The 16,998-nt window shown below is 38.3% G+C and overlaps 1 protein-coding gene across 4 annotated transcripts; it reads right to left on the bottom strand.

The window, feature by feature from the left end:
• Positions 1–5,159: 5,159 nt before the first annotated feature.
• On the bottom strand, positions 5,160–12,535 carry LOC121314200 (zinc finger protein 622-like). Of its 4 annotated transcripts, none has more exons than XM_041247219.1 (7): positions 12,226–12,535; positions 9,035–9,637; positions 8,060–8,293; positions 7,482–7,644; positions 7,161–7,276; positions 6,575–6,718; positions 5,160–6,296 (listed from the first exon to the last, which is right to left on the bottom strand). In XM_041247219.1, the coding sequence occupies exons 2-7, from the start codon at positions 9,633–9,635 to the stop codon at positions 6,163–6,165; spliced, it is 1,392 nt and encodes a 463-aa protein (XP_041103153.1). In that variant the 5' UTR covers positions 9,636–9,637; positions 12,226–12,535; the 3' UTR covers positions 5,160–6,162. The 4 variants fall into 4 exon arrangements, with proteins under 4 accessions (XP_041103153.1, XP_041103152.1, XP_041103150.1 ...); XM_041247218.1 differs by lacking the exon at positions 12,226–12,535 and adding an exon at positions 10,976–11,038; XM_041247216.1 differs by lacking the exon at positions 12,226–12,535 and adding an exon at positions 10,897–11,028.
• Between the last annotated feature and the right edge of the window lie 4,463 nt (positions 12,536–16,998).

Genomic DNA, 16,998 nt, shown 5'->3' on the forward strand with positions numbered 1-16,998 from the left:
GTATTGTATCGGCCAGGGCATAGCAACATCCTGACTTAGTTTAATAAAGGCTATGGGGAAGGTACTGTATGAATAAAACAAAATGTGAATAGAAAACAAGATTTATAATTGCAGTTCTGTTCCATCTCATTTATGTGCACACCTTAGCACAATTATATTTTTAGGCATAAAAAGCAACTTTTTATACCCCCCTGTTTTAATGGGAATTGTCATTTTAAGCTTCTGTGGGTTTTCTTAGCCAGAGAATCAACTAACGCATTGCCCTTTTAGCTGCATCATCCGTCTGCATTATTTCCCCTGCTAAATATTCAAGTTATGTAAGACTGTATTTGCAGACTTTTCCTGGTGCCTAACCAATATTTAGAAATACATTGATCTGTTAAGGAAGTGGAAACCCTGCCAAAGACAAAGAGGCCATAACCAAATAGAATGATTCATTTGTTCTCTTTCTATTGTGTGGCAGCACAGTAACAGCGCATCAGTCCCTGCTCCACCACAAGTCGCAGTGTTCCATTTCCTCCACTCATTTATTTATTTATTTTTCTTGTCGTGTGTTATTGTTTTAAAGAAGCCAATCTGTTTTGAAAGATTCAGAATGTGTCCATCTGGCCCCATTCATGCCCTCTCAATACAACAATGCCACTGTACAAGCTCTCAGTAAAGCTCAGTCCTGTGTTTATCATGGTCACAAGTAGAGATTTCAAAATGGGTATGGAGAAGACAAGTGGGCTCAGGTCAAAAAAACTTGCTGTAGCATTCTGAACTAATTTCTGTGAGCCATGGTACCTGGAAATCCAGCAGAGTGAGTTACAATAATCTATTCCTAAAGATACAAAATCTCAACTTCAAAAGCCAGACACTTATTTCTCCTTACCAACTCTTAAATGTTAGGAATAATCCCAAATGTATAGTACTGTAATCTCCAGACACTGAGAAAAAATATATAGTGATGTAACTTCTGTTGTTATTGTCCTCCTTTTATTTCCCAGATCCTTTTTTAAAAAGCCATACTGTGTGATTTCAAAATCAGCGGCTTTGCATAGAAATCCTCCCAATGCTATCATTAACAGCGGGCAACAGCAGCATGCTGTCATAATCACTCAGGGTAAGTGCAGACTTAATCCATATCACAATGTGCTCTAAAGTCTAGCTGTAGCTGATCCTGTGCATATATTCAGCTGGGAAGCGATAGCCTTTTTTTTACTGTGCCATGATGCATTGCTATCCCCACTGTAGCTTTGCAGTTGATGCTATCCAATGATTGCCTAAGAGTATTATTTTGAAATCACAAACTGAACAGTAACAGCTAACAAAGCGTTTTCAGGACCATGCTGTTCAAGGAAGGGGTGAGCTGTTTGGACAAGCTGACTGGGATGAAATGTTTGCAATTATTTATCGCTCTTTTTGTTTTTTCAAAAAGTAATTATGTTTTTCAAGTTGAATACTCAATAAAATAAACCAATAATATTGAACTGCCTGTTTTTATTGGCAGTATATACCATGCACATAACCATAGCATAGAACTACATTTTCAGATTTACATAGAGGCACACAAACATTCTTCTACTGCATCTCTTTGTCCAGAATGTTCAATGGCTGCCCCAGGGACCCCAAGGCAATTGAGCAGGTCTTTGATTGGTCTGCAAGTAACAGTAATATATAGCATGTGGGTAAAGTCTTTGTAGTCATAGCTCTACTAAATTCAATCTCATCTTTTAGCATCAGACACCGGAAACGTGCTGCAAACAGTCTTGTTTGCCCCCTTGAGTCTTGCTTTTAATTCTGGACAGCTTGGTTCCATTATAAATATATAAAAAATGTTTTCTTCTATTTTTTATTTCATGTGTGCTAGTGTTTTAATAGAAGCAATTGAGATCAGTACTTATACATTGACTACACAGAGCTGGTATAATGTATGTTCACGTCCTCTGGTTTATCTGGGGTGCTGGAAAAAAAAAAAAAAACTTAATTGGCGTATGTGATAGATACCTTAAAATTGACAATCAGTCCAAATAAGATTATCCAGTTGGAAGCTTTAGCATTAGATACCTGTCTAGAAACAACATCTAGACAAACTGGTGTTGGAGGCTGAAATTTACCTTGAAATAAAACGAGAGAGCTATGGAACACAAAATAAATACGTAATGAAAATATGGTATGTTTGTCTCTGGAGCAGTAGGTGAAAATGTTATTTGCAAACTGATTATAGAAAGAATGTTATTTAGTCTGTGTTCATAAAAAAAAAAAAAAAAATGTGCTGAAATTATTATTTGATAAGGATTGGAGACACTGGACAGCAATTTACTGAAGATCTTTGGCTGAATAAAATGTTTACTTCCACCGATGATCGACCAGGTTCTGCAGAAGAATGGGATTCTTTTACAGTGCTGCTTTTTGATAATCACGAGAAACTCTTTACAAACATGATTACTTGAGGACAATAACATGGGCCTGGAATATGTGACAGTTGAAATAATTGCCAAATAAAACCCAAAACACATCTTCTATTAGGAACTATTAGGAAATAATCTTTCACAAAGGAAATGAACCACATGCCTTGTCAGTTTGTTTACTATCTGATGTCATTACCCTCTGCAGCCGTTGCCTTCCCCCACTATTTGTCAGCTGTGGCACAGTGATCCGTAATTTAAGTTGTACTATGGAATGTATATGCTATGCACAAGTCAGACATTCACTATCATGGCTCTTTCAAACTATTTCATCTTTGCTTCTATCCAGGCATCTCACAATCAACTAACAAATGGATAACTTTCATAAATGTATTACTTCATAACAGTTTTCTATGCTGTTTCCATTATACATTTTGGCATGCTATGAATTTGATGAACGCACTCATAATAACCCATATTCATGCCTTGTAATATAAAGTGTAACAAAAGGCAGATCCAGAAATTCCATAAGTAATATCATGGATAAATAAGTGGTGCTGACATTTCCATCTTGAAAGACTTTGAGGATGTTTGACTAGACAACAATGGATCACATTGAGCCAGATGATAATATGCAGCACTAAAAATACATATTTTGACATCGCTATAAAATACAGCTTTGTTCTTGGCTATTTTCTAAATTACAGAAATAAAATCAAATTCTCGTCAATGCACTCTAGAGTTGTATTGACAGCATGAACATGTCAGTTTGACCTGTATTTACACTAACAGCTATGTGTTTTAATTCGACCTGTGATTTACACTAACAGCTAACATCAAACTTGGTGGCCCTATATTCATACAAAGAGCAGACTAATTTACATATTATTGTTTCTGTTTTTTTCAGCTGAGACAGACAGCAGACATACCAGTACGGTCTTGACATCAATCAATTTCACAAAAACACACAAGACAAAAATCTTCCATTCAACGGTCACACCTTTGCTGAAGGTCAAAAGTGTTATTTGTAATGCCTTGGATAGAAATCACAATTGATCTCTCACATTTAACATTAACAGCAGTGGGGTTTGTCAATCAAATCCATCAAGCTTTACAAAGGAAGCTGCGAACAGGGGTGAAAGCACCACACCCCCACCCCGCAAAAAAATAAAAATAAAACGAAAATACCTTTACCTCTGAATCTGCCATTGAAATACGTGTCCCTTTTTTGTACACCTCTGGCCCACTTTTGTACTGTGAATCAATGCAAAATCATGGACAGAAAATACGATGATAGCCTCCTGCAATCTGGTTTGGGAGCTAATCAACAGTTTGTCTTTGGCACAAAACTACACAGAACAAAAATATAAACACAACATGCAACAATTTCAAAGATTTTACTGAGTTACAGTTCATATAAGGAAATCAGTCAATTGAAATAAATTCATTAGGCTCTAATCTATGGATTTCACATGACTGGGAATACAGATACCTTAAAGAAAAGGTAGGGGCGTTGATCAGAAAACCAGTCAGTATCTGGTGTGACCACCATTTGCCTTATGCAACGCGACACACCTCTTTCGCATAGGGTTGATGAGGCTGTTGATTGTGGACTGTGGAATGTTGTCCCACTCCTCTTCAATGTCTGTGCAAAGTTGCTGGATATTGGCAGGAACTAGAACATGCTGTCGTAAACGTCGACCTAGAGCATCCCAAACATGCTCAATGGATGACATGTCTGGCGAGTATGCAGGCCATGGAAGAACTGGAACATTTTCAGCTTCCAGGAATTGTGTACAGATCCTTGCGACATGGGGCCGTGCATTATCATGCTGAAACATGAGGTGATGGCGGCAGATGAATGACACGACAATGGGCCTCAGGATCTCGTCACGGTATCTCTGTGCATTCAACTTGCCATTGATAAAATGCAATTGTGTTTGTTGTCTGTAGCTTATGCCTGCCCATACCATAACCCCACCTCCACCATGGGGCACTCTGTTCCCAATGTTGACATCAGCAAACCGCTAGCCCACACGACGCCATACACGCTGTCTGCCATCTGCCCTGCACAACTGAAACCGGGATTCATCCGTGAAGAGCACACTTCTCCAGCGTGCCAGTGGCCATCAAAGGTGAGCATTTGCCCACTGAAGTCGGTTACGACGCCGAACTGCATTCAGGTGAAGACCCTGGTGAGGACGTCGAGCACGAAGATGAGCTTCCCTGAGACGGTTTGACAGTTTGTGCAGAAATTCTTCAGTTGTGCAAACCCACAGTTTCATTAGCTGTCCGGGTGGCTGGTCTCAGATGATCCCGCAGGTGAAGAAGCCGGATGTGGAGGTCCTGGGCTGGCGTGGTTACACGTGGTCTGCGGTTGTGAGGCCAATTGGATGTATTGCCAAATTCTCTAAAACGTTTCTGGAGGCAGCTTATGGTAGAAAAATGAACATTCAATTATCTGGCAACAGCTCTGGTGGACATTCCTGCAGTCAGCATGCCAATTGCACGCTCCCTCAAAACTTGAGACATCTGTGGCATTGTGTTGTGTGACAAAACTGCACATTTTAGAGTGGCCTTTTATTGTCCCCAGCACAAGGTGCACCTGTGTAATGATCATGCTGTTTAATCAGCTTCTTGATATGCCATACCTGTCAGGTGGATGGATTATCTTGTCAAAGTAGAAATGCTCACTAACAGGGATGTAATCAAATTTATGCACAACATTTGAGAGAAATAAGCTTTTTGTGCATATGGAAAATTTCTGGGATCTTTTATTTCAGCTCATGAAACATGGGACCAACACTTTACATGTTGCCTTTATATTTTTGTTCAGTGTAAGATAATAATGTTTGGTATTAAAGAATGAACTGGTAGGAATTAATGGATCACTGTGTAAACACTGCATTCATCTGCTGAAGTAAGAAAGGAATTAAAAATACATTGAGAAAATATGTAATTCTCAATGCACTCTTCTTTCTGACTACACTTGTCCCATTGTTTGTACAAGCGGCTGGATGGCAACAGAATAGTGTTTTCAATACACCTCCCTGCAGATCCTCACATCCACACACCCAGATCTGATGGCTGTTACAATGCACTACCACATGCTGCCCACTTGACGAGTCTTGCCTTTCAGAACATGGCATAGGAGGTTCTGCCATCTCTCTATTACAGTCCAGACCTTGCCAGTTTAAATCAAGAATACATACAGTATATTGCATTAGATGCAGTTCCACGTTCAATGAAGCCACCTTGTACTCTACTTATACATTTTTAAGGCCAACTACTTGGCAATAGGCATGAAAATATATTTTTTGTGGATTCAATATCTTAGCTGACATTGCAGAGTCTGAGATGTCTAATATTACATGGCCACAGGCTGCTAAACTGCCAAATACATACTTTATATTAATGGGTATTTCCTCCCATTCCACCCCTCACCCCACCCCACACCCCATTTGATTATATACAAAGGGAGCTTTGCCTTTAAAGTAGTTTATTTGGTATTCAACCCTTTAATTTTAACACTGTTTCCTTAATTACAAGTATTAGACATATAATAAATTGTAACCCACAACTATTCTGTACAACTTTTTTTCCCATCATTTAGAATTTACAATAAAACAGTTATGTACTTTCAAAAGACAAACTGCATTATTGATCTGTAGAACTTGTCACAAACACTGTCATCATTAGCATCATTTTCACTGACTTATTAGTCTGCATATGTGCAACTTGCATGCACTTTGTTTCAGTGCGAGTCGCAAGCTTAGAATCTGACTTGTGCTCTGAAGTGCATCTGTTTGGTGGAGTTATTGCTCACTCCAGTCTTCAACATCCACTTGGACTTCATCCTCTGAACGTACTGCATGTCTCTTTGCCTTGACAGCGATGCATCTTTAGCTGAGGGGGGAAATCCATTTAAAAGTTTTTACTCTTCACATACAAACTCCAAATATTATGCCCAAAAGTTATTTTGTTTACAATTGATCTCTATTTAGAATAGCCAGTTCACCATTAAAAGGGGAATAGCAGATTGAATTTCAAGTATTTAATTTTTTAAATTTTTTTGTTAAAACATTGTATAATCTCTTCTCTCAATCCTGATCAACGCCTTGGGACCAGGCTTCAATTTTCTAAACTGAGCAATCCACACTAAGTAACAGTAATAGCACACTTACCCATATCACTGCTCCAACCCAAGGCTTTGTACTGGCGTAATACCCTGCCCACTGCATTCCTGTTGCCGGCAACAGCTACGACTCTTGATACACCAAATCGTTGCTTGTAGTACCTCATCAGAGAGCGGTGGCCAATTTTTGCCCCTGGTACAAACAAATAACTAGTCACACATTGACTCAACATGCAGGATTGTGAACTCATGAAATTGTATGGCATAAATCACGACCTCATAAAACTCACTCATCTGCTTGTTCTTTTCTCCCATTAAAAGCTGTGCAGTTCCTCCCACAGAGCTGTTAGAAGTCATGGCTAAAAGGCTTTTTTTTTTTGGTTTTGTTTTATTTTTAAAAAATCTATGGCAGAAGTCATTTATTAAATGGCCGATCCATATGTTCAGATGTGGTTACCAAACATTAGATACCAGCAGAATCATACATTCTTCCACTGTTCATTTCAAGCACAGTCTCTTGAGGAATGTCTTCAAAATCATACAGAACCATCGAGATGCTAGCTCCAACTACAGAGAGAAGACACTAATGAAGGTGCCCATGGGTTTCCACAAGGACCACTACAGTATATGCCTACCTGATGGGAGGATCAGCTCCAATGTTTCATCATCATATTCAAGATTATTTTCATCTGGCAATTCCTCATCCTGCATTTCAACATCACCTCCCTCTTTCTGGTCAGGATAACTACTCCTGTATGAACGCAATAGAGAAACTTAGATTAGTACTTGGAGGACGCATAATAAGTTAGTGGCAACACAAAAGAACTCAAGAACACTTCCAGACGGTCTGCTGGAAATGACAAAGCACATGTTTATTTCATGTTCTGCCTTTTATTCTGTATTACAATTCCATGTCAATGAATTCTGTACAATAATGTATTTAAGACCTTTCTTACCTGAAATCAAAGAAATCTGCAAATTCCAGAGCTGCATCTCCATCTGTGAACAGTTTACAGTGGCTCTTGTCAATCATGTGAGCCTGAACTGCCTCAGTTGAATAGAATGACCTACCCTTCTCATTGCACCAAAGGCAGACATTTCCCACTCCAACTTTTTCTCCTACAAAAAAATAAACAAAAGGATCATACTTGTCACTTCTAGTGTGAGTGTGTGTGTGTGCGCGCACGTGAACGTCGAAAGTAAATGACTGATAAAAGCATTTTATTTTGCTAAGGACATAAAACGGTTGAAAAAAATGGTGTCTCACACACTTGTGACTGGTCACACAAAGAGTGCGTGAAACTATTCTAAATATCAGTTTTCCTAATTATTTGAGTCGTTTTGAAAGGGTGCTGAAAGTTCACTTTTTAAAATAGGAACTTTACTAGCTGAGTAATGTGTTTAGTTTAAGCTTCTAAAACAGAATGCTCAACTTATTAAATGTAAAGACACTGTCTGCAAAATTAGGTGTGTGCTATTCATGAAATAAAAAGCAATACATTAAAATCAGAACTTCAACAGGTTTGATACTTACCAAGATATCTGAGCAGAGCCCTTAGGTCCACCAGGAATTCTATATCAGGGATGAAGAAACTGTGGACCTTGGTCATGTGGGTCAGGTTCTTCATGAGGGAGCGAGAGTGATGGGAACAGAAGAGACAGTCTGTAACTGCTATGACACCAGGAGGCGTGTCTTCTGAATGTGTTGTCTCAGATTCCTCTTCCATTTCCTCATCTTCCGGATCTTCTTCCAAATCCTCCCACACATCTGTAATGCAAAACGGAGATAATACCATTGAAGTTTAGAACTAGAACATCCAAATTCTGCCTTGTGACAAATTCCCTGCCAAGGATGTACAGTTATGGACAAATGTGTTGTTATCCTATAGATCCAACTAATTTTGCTTCATAAAGTTGAATGAAACCTAATGAATAATGTTACATTAAAATACTGAATAACATACCTCTTTGTAGCTTTCCATATACTTAATGATAAACAGACAAATTGAAAAATGTGACACTGAAATTGAGCACGAAATACTGTACCACTTATGGCTTTAGTTGACTTTTGCAATATCTTTTTGTAAATCTAAATTCTGTTCTCTCATATCTCAATCCTAAAATTCTACGTAATACAAGAGCTGTATATACAAACAGAGACATTAGTACTGTGCAGGAGGGGGAAAAAAAAAAAAAAAAAAAAGACACACACATCACCATGACATGTGACATAAGAATAAAGGTTATTTAGTACATCCACAGATTCTGGTTCTCTGAATAACTTGTACTAAAGAATGTCCAAAGCAAGACTGATCAGAATTGGATAAGCAATGTAAAACCCTGGTATACAGAAGTATGCCTTCATAAATGTATATAACAGTCACTGGATTAAAATATATATATTATCCACCAACTGGCTGCACAACCTAAGCAGGGTATCACCTAGATGTTGTAGCTCAAACTGTGGAGTGGGTCCCGGAAAAAAAAAAAATCCTTAAGCACCCCTTACCTTCCTCTTCAGGGACGTCTTCCATGGCTGCCTCCTCCTCCCCCTCCTCAATGTGCTCTTTCCCTAGTTTCTTAGCCTGTTCCTCAAACCACTGAAGCCTGGGTGGCTTGTCTGGACGTTTCTTTTCCTGTGATGAGGGCTGGCTCTGGCTGGCAGCTCCTGATGCCTGAGCAGGCTTACTCTTGGGTGAACCTGCCTGTTGGGCCCTGATGGCCTGCTGGATGGCAGCATTCACGGTGTCATGATCCAGCCCTTTCTCCAGGTTCTTCTCATTCAGTCTCTCCACTTCCTTCTGGGCAGCCTGCGATGCCTTCTTCTCAGCGTCCTGGTGCCTCCGGGACTTTATGTGGTTGTCAAAGGCGTTGGCCGTGGAGAATCTCTTCGCGCAGGTGCTACACTGGGTGCTGGTGCCCTGGCTCTGAACCTCCACTGCTGCTCGCTGCGCCATAACCCTTTCCTGGAAGTTTTCGGCCGTGACAGGGGGCATGTCTGCCACCTTGCGTTTCAGGTTGTACCGGTGCCAGTCTGTCTTGTAGTGGGCACGCTGTATATCGCCATCAGCAAACACCACCCGGCAGCTGATGCAGGTGTAAGAGGACATGGCTGCAAATTAAAAGGATCATGTGTTACTGAAGTGAAGCGCTGTTTACTATTGAATTCTTTAACATACAAAGAGATCAGCCTTGGCATTATTGTGACCTAATTCAGTAAATGCAGTCTTGTGTACAATATTTTGTATATTGTAGTAGATGGCTATTCACTAGAAAACAAACACCGCACTTACTAACAGTTTAAATTCTGGCAGCATTGTTATTCATAACAAACGTTGCCTCCATTGCTCAATAACACCTTTAGTCTTTGGTATTACTTCAAATACTGATATCAAAAGCTGTCAAGTTGTATGTCATGTGTTATCCTGAAATTAGGCCTCAATCACATTTCTTACGGTAGACCTCTCCAAAGAGCGTAAAAGGCTGGTGTGTTGCATAAAAAAAAAAAAAAAAAAAATGAACATAGGCTAGTTTTTTGTTCTTTACAGACATACAAAACCGTACTTGTGTTTTCTTTTTTTAATTATAGTCATAGGGCAAAGTGTGGCTTATTGGCCTATTGCCTACTAAGGCTTGCCACTATAACTCAAAAAGGCAACCCTCATAAAAAACAATTGTGAACTTATTATACATCTCTCACAGATCATTTGAAAAAAACATGTTCTCAACACAAGATCCACCAACAATGTTATTTCTATCTTTTTTTTTTTACTCGTCATAAAATTTACATTTTAAATTCAGACAAATTGGGCACTGGACGCTGGCGTCAAGCCTAGGAAATAACAGGAAAATAGCTGCAAGGTCTTATTCAACAACCGAGTATAACGTCAGGGGGACGTTAACCTTCACATTTGTCGGATAACAGTATCACCAGTGATTTTATTATCCTGCATTGATCAAACAGCTTCCATCGTTATAACAGTCTGCCTCTTCATTCATAACAGATCAGATAGTCAATAAAACACACCATTTCCCATCATATAAAAAACATATAGTATAAAAGGTAATACTATAATTATTACTATTATGATGATTATTATTATGATTATTAATAAACCATTTCAGTATTTATCAAACCTGGCAGCAATCGTTTTGAAAATGTAAAAAACAAATCTGTTAATTTAGCATATACTTAGATATCCTCGTGCTATCGAGCCCTGTAATAACAATTAACAACAACCCCGAAAACAAAAACAATTTACCTACATGGCAAAGGAGATTCGCTACTACGTAGTAATCCCTTTTTTAATCATGGCATGTCAATAGTTAATTACAACTTATAGTATTGCTGGCAAACAAAACAATACTCACCAACTGTAAACGTTCTCTACCAACCCTGCAACTTAAGTACACAAATTCGTGTTGTCAAGTTATATAACGAAACACTCACACACACCACGTTTTACAGTCCCCGTTTCCTCACATATAACGTCTTCCGGGTGGTAACCCCAGATTCAACTCAAGGCTCTTTGCAATAGTGACTTCAACTACAGAAAGACTGCCCCCTAGTGGTGAGGATGATCTTCAACAGACTTGGTCTGACAGAAAAATACTTGGTGGGGTGAGCTTCAGCGCCTGCATAGCTTACATTTGTGTCAGTCACATAGACTGCCAAGCAAGATAGCATGCAAACATGGAATATACTATGCTGTTCTAAGGTAAAGTTTTTTCTACTCCCATTAGAAAACCACAATATCCTTAGGTGAACAGCTGACCTTAAGTATTACTCTATATTGAAATGTCTGCAACTGCAGGCATTTTTAACAATACCGTAGATATGAGGTATAGTGACTCCCATTTAAGTGCTAAACAGTAAATAATACATACGTTGTTTTTGTAATTAATTGAATCCTTTTTTTATCAGTTCAGTGTGTTTTGAAATTGAAGCACATGCAACTTGTTTTGCTCCATGTCAGCAGTTTGAATGACATGATTGAGAGGGCCATGAGAACTTCAGAAATCCTTCAAAACAATAATCAGGAGGTTATTGCTTTATACATGCTGAGATTTCCACTAACCTACAGTGAGGACAGTGATGAAGCTAGCAGCCTTTTTACACAGTTGTATTTAAATATGTATAGAGACCGCCGTTACATTGCCCCCTCCTGGCCCAGGAAGAACTAACCTGCTCTATGTTATTTAACATACTGTACAGTATATTGTCTGAAGTAGAAACTGATAGAAGTTTGAATACAAGAAGTAAAATGGATACATGAAAAAGATCTATATCATTAATATGGATAATGATTTAATGTATCAATCTATTAATATTGTAATTTTACTCCTCTCTTTTTATCAATCTTACTAATTTTTCTGAACTCTGTGTTCAGTTATACTGTGTTCTTGTTTTTTATTTTATTGTAGTGTAAAGCGCTTTGGGACACTGTGTGAAAGGCGCTATATAAATAATAAACTATAAACTATAGTGGTTAAAACAAAGCAGTTTAGCATTTGCCTGATGCAGTATATAAAATGCAGTTTGAAATACACAAATTGCTTTTTTGATATGCATTTCACTCAACAGTTGTGGCTATTTCCATAATATTTTAATTAATGGAAATATATACTACACACAGGTTAGTTATGATAACTATTAGGATACACTAAAACTCGGATGGATTGAGACTATATTATTCCTACCCCAGCAATTAGTCCCCCAGATCCTTCGCTTCACATTATTATCACCATCTTCCCCTTCCTTAGGGCTTCTGTGTGTTCAGGCCACAACAGGTAGGTGAATGTAGGGGGAAAAAGGGTGGGCAGGAATCTCTTAGAGGAAGACCAGCAGGAGAACGTCACTGTGCTCACACAGGAGCCACACACTAGCCAGCTGAACCCTCAGGGCACATCACTCACTCCACAGACAGTCTCTGCTGTTCATGCGAAGGGTCCAATGTGAGCTGTAGATGGCTCAATGTTCTCCAGGATAGCAGACCCGGGACAGCCCCCTCCTGTAGGGCCTTCTAGATGGAGCACCAGCTCATCAACAACCCAGGCCATATCCTTGGAGCTATAAGAGATAAAAGCACCGTAGAAGGACACTGTATCATAGCCTACTGCTTGAGCCAGGCAAAGCTAAAAGCAAGGCAAAATTGTATTGTTTACTGCAAAAACAGTCTATTAAAAACTATTTAAAAAGCTGCATTGAAACAACACTTTCGAATGTGTTGTGGTTCTTGATATTAAGATACTAGCCTATGTGTTGGTTTGTGTATAGCTACTTGCTTCTGGTAAAATGACATTGGTACCTTATGAATGTACCTTTTGCATCTGGAACAGTTTAATATATTGACAATTGATTCAAAACATGTTTATGCGTTAAAGCACAGTTCAAAGTTGACTTGCTCATTTCATTTTGGTTGATACACATTTTCATTGCCTTTTGCAATTACAACCATTCCCCTCGTTAGCATCTTATCTGCTGAAGATACGGGCCTTCACAACTCACAGTTTCTGATGTCTATTAGTGTGAAGTCAGCAAAGTGGGATTTTTTCCAGCTTTCTCTTTGTGCCACAGTAAAGTGCCTTGTACTGACCTTGGCTTTTTAAATATCTATTTTCACAGACCACAATTTGCATTATAATCTTGGATTCCGTAACTAAAGTAACATCAGGTAATCCAAGATTAGCACTAATCAGGTTCTGTGAAACCAGCCAAAAATTAATAACAGATAAGAGATAAAAGCACCGTAGAAGGACACTGTATCATAGCCTACTGCTTGAGCCAGGCAAAGCTAAAAGCAAGGCAAAATAGATCCAGGAGGGAGGGTTGAGCCATTTACACTTTTTGTGATGTCAAACTCCCAAAAGAGGGCAGGTGGTGGTAGGTTCCTACAGTCGTAGCTGCAGATGAATCCCACCTGGATTCCCAGGCTATTCACAGACCAGTTTTTGAGTAGGTAGTAGAGCAGAAACAGTAGATGGGATTTCCATGGGCATCCAGGTAGCGGAGTGAGGCCTCTTTTCCCAGCAGGGACTCCTCTAAAATATGTAAGTGGTTGGTCTGAACATTCAAATACTCCATCCCCATTGGTACCTTGGTATCAGGGCAACTCAGAGGTACCACAAGGACCTCAGTCCTAGACAGGGCCGGGTGCTTATATTACGCATTTACTATGCCTTTTTAAATTTTTTATACCATACTGTATATAAAATATAGTTAAGTAAAAAAAAAAAAAAAAAAGTACAAAAACCATCAAGCTACTTTTTTTTAGTATCTATTAAATTCCAAACTACACTCCATTGGCATATTGGGCTACAAAACTAAAATGTGCCCCATTCACAAAAGGTTAGTGTATTTTCCAAATGATTTAATGTTGTTTTTTAAAGTATGTTTTTAATGAAGAAAATGCAGGTGCATTTGCATAGACCCTTTTTTTTCACTTCTTTAACAACACTATACAATAGCGTTTCATGAATATCAAATTTAAAACAAACTTGCTTGTTTAAATTCGAGTTAAAGCTGTGTAAATAGGGCCATGTACCTCTGTCTCAAACCCTTAACCAATTTTCTTTTTCTTCAAAAGTAAGTGTTTAAAATGCTCTACCTTCAAATGTACCTTAACAGAGGCTCAGTGAAAGCTTTTATTTGCAGAGATGGCTGTTTTAATCTGTCTGCCGTCATGGGGTTACTGTGACATTTATATACAAATAATCTGTGAAAATGTTTTATAAGCTGAAGGTATTCACCACATTTGAAACATTTTTTTGTATGTTAATGTGTAATGTGACATTGAAAGAGTTCTGCCAGCCGAACTGGGGCTGACAGAGTCCCATTTCTGGTGGATTTGATCTTGATCTGCAGATGATGGAAATAAACAAGTCAATTCCAGTAGAAGATGGAAACTGAGCTGTAGGTTACTATACATTCACTAACCACACAACCATGACTCTAGGATGAAACCTTTTTTTTTGCATGTACACAAAAGGTTTAAATGATTAAAAGATGTTTTTGATTTCAGTAAGCCCTTCTTCAGCTGTGTAAAAAAAAAGTAAACGCAGTGCAGTAAACTTGTTATTTTTTTTTCCCAAAAATAACAATATTTCCTAACATGTTTTTCTAAGTTGTGGTTGTCCAGTGAGCATGAAGAAACTAGTTGTACACTTCATAAGTGACTCTGCATATAATGCACCGTTCAAAGCCTACCTCTGTAAAGCACTTTGTGAAGGTAGTCGCTATGAAAGGTGCTATATAAAGATATTACTGCTATCATGCCATCATCAAACCATTTAAATGATATTGAAATGTATTCAAATGAAGAAAAGAGCAAGGCATTGGGTGGGGATCTGGAATACTAAGCGGGTGCAAACATTATACTAAAATCGCTGACCCCTGAAAAACTTTGCCCCTCCACTTACAAGGTGCAAACCATTGTAGAAGCGAGTAATTAAGAGCTGTATAAAAGCACACACCTTCAGAGACCTGTCATTAGCCTCATGATGGCTGCTGTGGTACACTTTCTGATGTGGCGACACTTGGTTCTTGTTGAGGACAGGCAGGAAAACCTTCAGGAGGAAAGCAGCACGGGGAAGACCCTGCATATTCAAACCCGGGGTCACTTTGGCATGCCAGAGGATGCGGTGGTAAGGCATAATCATCTCACTCCGCAGGTCATGCTAGATCTACTAGATGAATTTCACCTTTTCATCACCTGGTTGACTGTCCTGGTAACATGACATAAAGGACCACATGGCCTCTTTTGGTAGCACAACTGATAACGGCTTAGGGTTTTCCAAATAACTCAGTTTTTGGTACAGTTTTTTTTTTTTTTTTTATTGTGTATAGAATCAAAATCGAAGAAGTCAACAGTCAACAGTCAAAATTTAAATGCTGTACATAAAACAGTGAAAAACACACTTACATCCCATGACAGGGAAACAAATCAGCAAACACAAGCTTTCTTTATTAAGTGCTAGTATGTAACTGTGTTTCCCCACCATCACAATATCCTATCAATTAATAAGGTAGATGTTTTTTTATTAAAGTGCTATACAGGGTTATAAAATTCCATACTTTGTAACCAGATCGTGGTTAAAGTGGGTTTGAGATTTAGAATACATTTTGTAACAGCAACTTATGATTATTCTTTTTTATCACATTGAAATGGATCTCATTCTTTAGTGCAAAATCAACACAATTAAAATGTAATTTAAGTTTTATATTACACCAGTAAGAGGGGGTTAGTACTATTATTAAAAAAGTCCCAGGCATTTATTACTGGGATCACATGCTTGATGGAGTATCCTGTATGGCCTGACAGTTAAGAGGCAACAGCGGGTGTATGGTGTCTAGGATAGTAAAATCACTTCTCAAATTTACAGTGCGCTGTAGCTGTACCAAAACTACAGTGTTACATATGCAATCCCAATTCCACAGTGCTGCTTGCCTAAAGCTGAACTGTCATTTGGATTAAATTCATTTCAAACAAGGTGGTTTACAAGAAAAGAGATGGTATAATATCAGTTATGAGGGCGGTATTTTCAAAATACAGTAATATGTTTTTTTAAATCCTCTTACCGATTTAGTCATTTGTGTTCCTGTCTAGAAAGTGAATTCACTACTCACATTTCCTGAAGGCATTACCAGATGTTAATACATTAAATACATTCTGTGTTCTGCGTATGTAGTTCAGGTCTTGGCTTGTACGCTTATTTTCTGTTATTAATTTTTGGCTGGTTTCACAGAACCTGATTAGTGCTAATCTTGGATTACCTGATGTTACTTTAGTTACGGAATCCAAGATTATAATGCAAATTGTGGTCTGTGAAAATAGATATTTAAAAAGCCAAGGTCAGTACAAGGCACTTTACTGTGGCACAAAGAGAAAGCTGGAAAAAATCCCACTTTGCTGACTTCACACTAATAGACATCAGAAACTGTGAGTTGTGAAGGCCCGTATCTTCAGCAGATAAGATGCTAACAAGGGGAATGGTTGTAATTGCAAAAGGCAATGAAAATGTGTATCAACCAAAATGAAATGAGCAAGTCAACTTTGAACTGTGCTTTAACGCATAAACATGTTTTGAATCAATTGTCAATATATTCAACTGTTCCAGATGCAAAAGGTACATTCATAAGGTACCAATGTCATTTTACCAGAAGCAAGTAGCTATACACAAACCAACACATAGGCTAGTATCTTAATATCAAGAACCACAACACATTCGAAAGTGTTGTTTCAATGCAGCTTTTTAAATAGTTTTTAATAGACTGTTTTTGCAGTAAACAATACAATTGGCTCCACGTAAAGGTAATTAAGTAATGAATACCTGGAAATCAAATCTACCCAGCATTAAATTCTAATATATTGTGTTTGTTTTAATGCAAGACTATTTAAAAATTGAATTCTCGTCTATTGAGTGACTAATGATCAACAGTGTTAGGGTTGTTGGATAGTGAAGAAAAAAAATAAA

This window comes from Polyodon spathula, chromosome 4 (assembly GCF_017654505.1).
Source record: "Polyodon spathula isolate WHYD16114869_AA chromosome 4, ASM1765450v1, whole genome shotgun sequence".
Classification (NCBI taxonomy): Eukaryota; Metazoa; Chordata; class Actinopteri; order Acipenseriformes; family Polyodontidae; genus Polyodon; species Polyodon spathula.

Bases quoted from the DNA above. Each gene is read 5' to 3' on its own strand.
- LOC121314200 (XM_041247219.1), bottom strand. From the start codon at position 9,635: ATGTCCTCTTACACCTGCATCAGCTGCCGGGTGGTGTTTGCTGATGGC. The intron at 7,277-7,481 runs GTAAGAAAGGTC...GCGTTCATACAG, and splicing joins GCAGATTTCTTTGATTTCAG to GAGTAGTTATCCTGACCAGA. The intron at 6,297-6,574 runs GTAAGTGTGCTA...TTCCCCCCTCAG, and splicing joins GGGTTGGAGCAGTGATATGG to CTAAAGATGCATCGCTGTCA.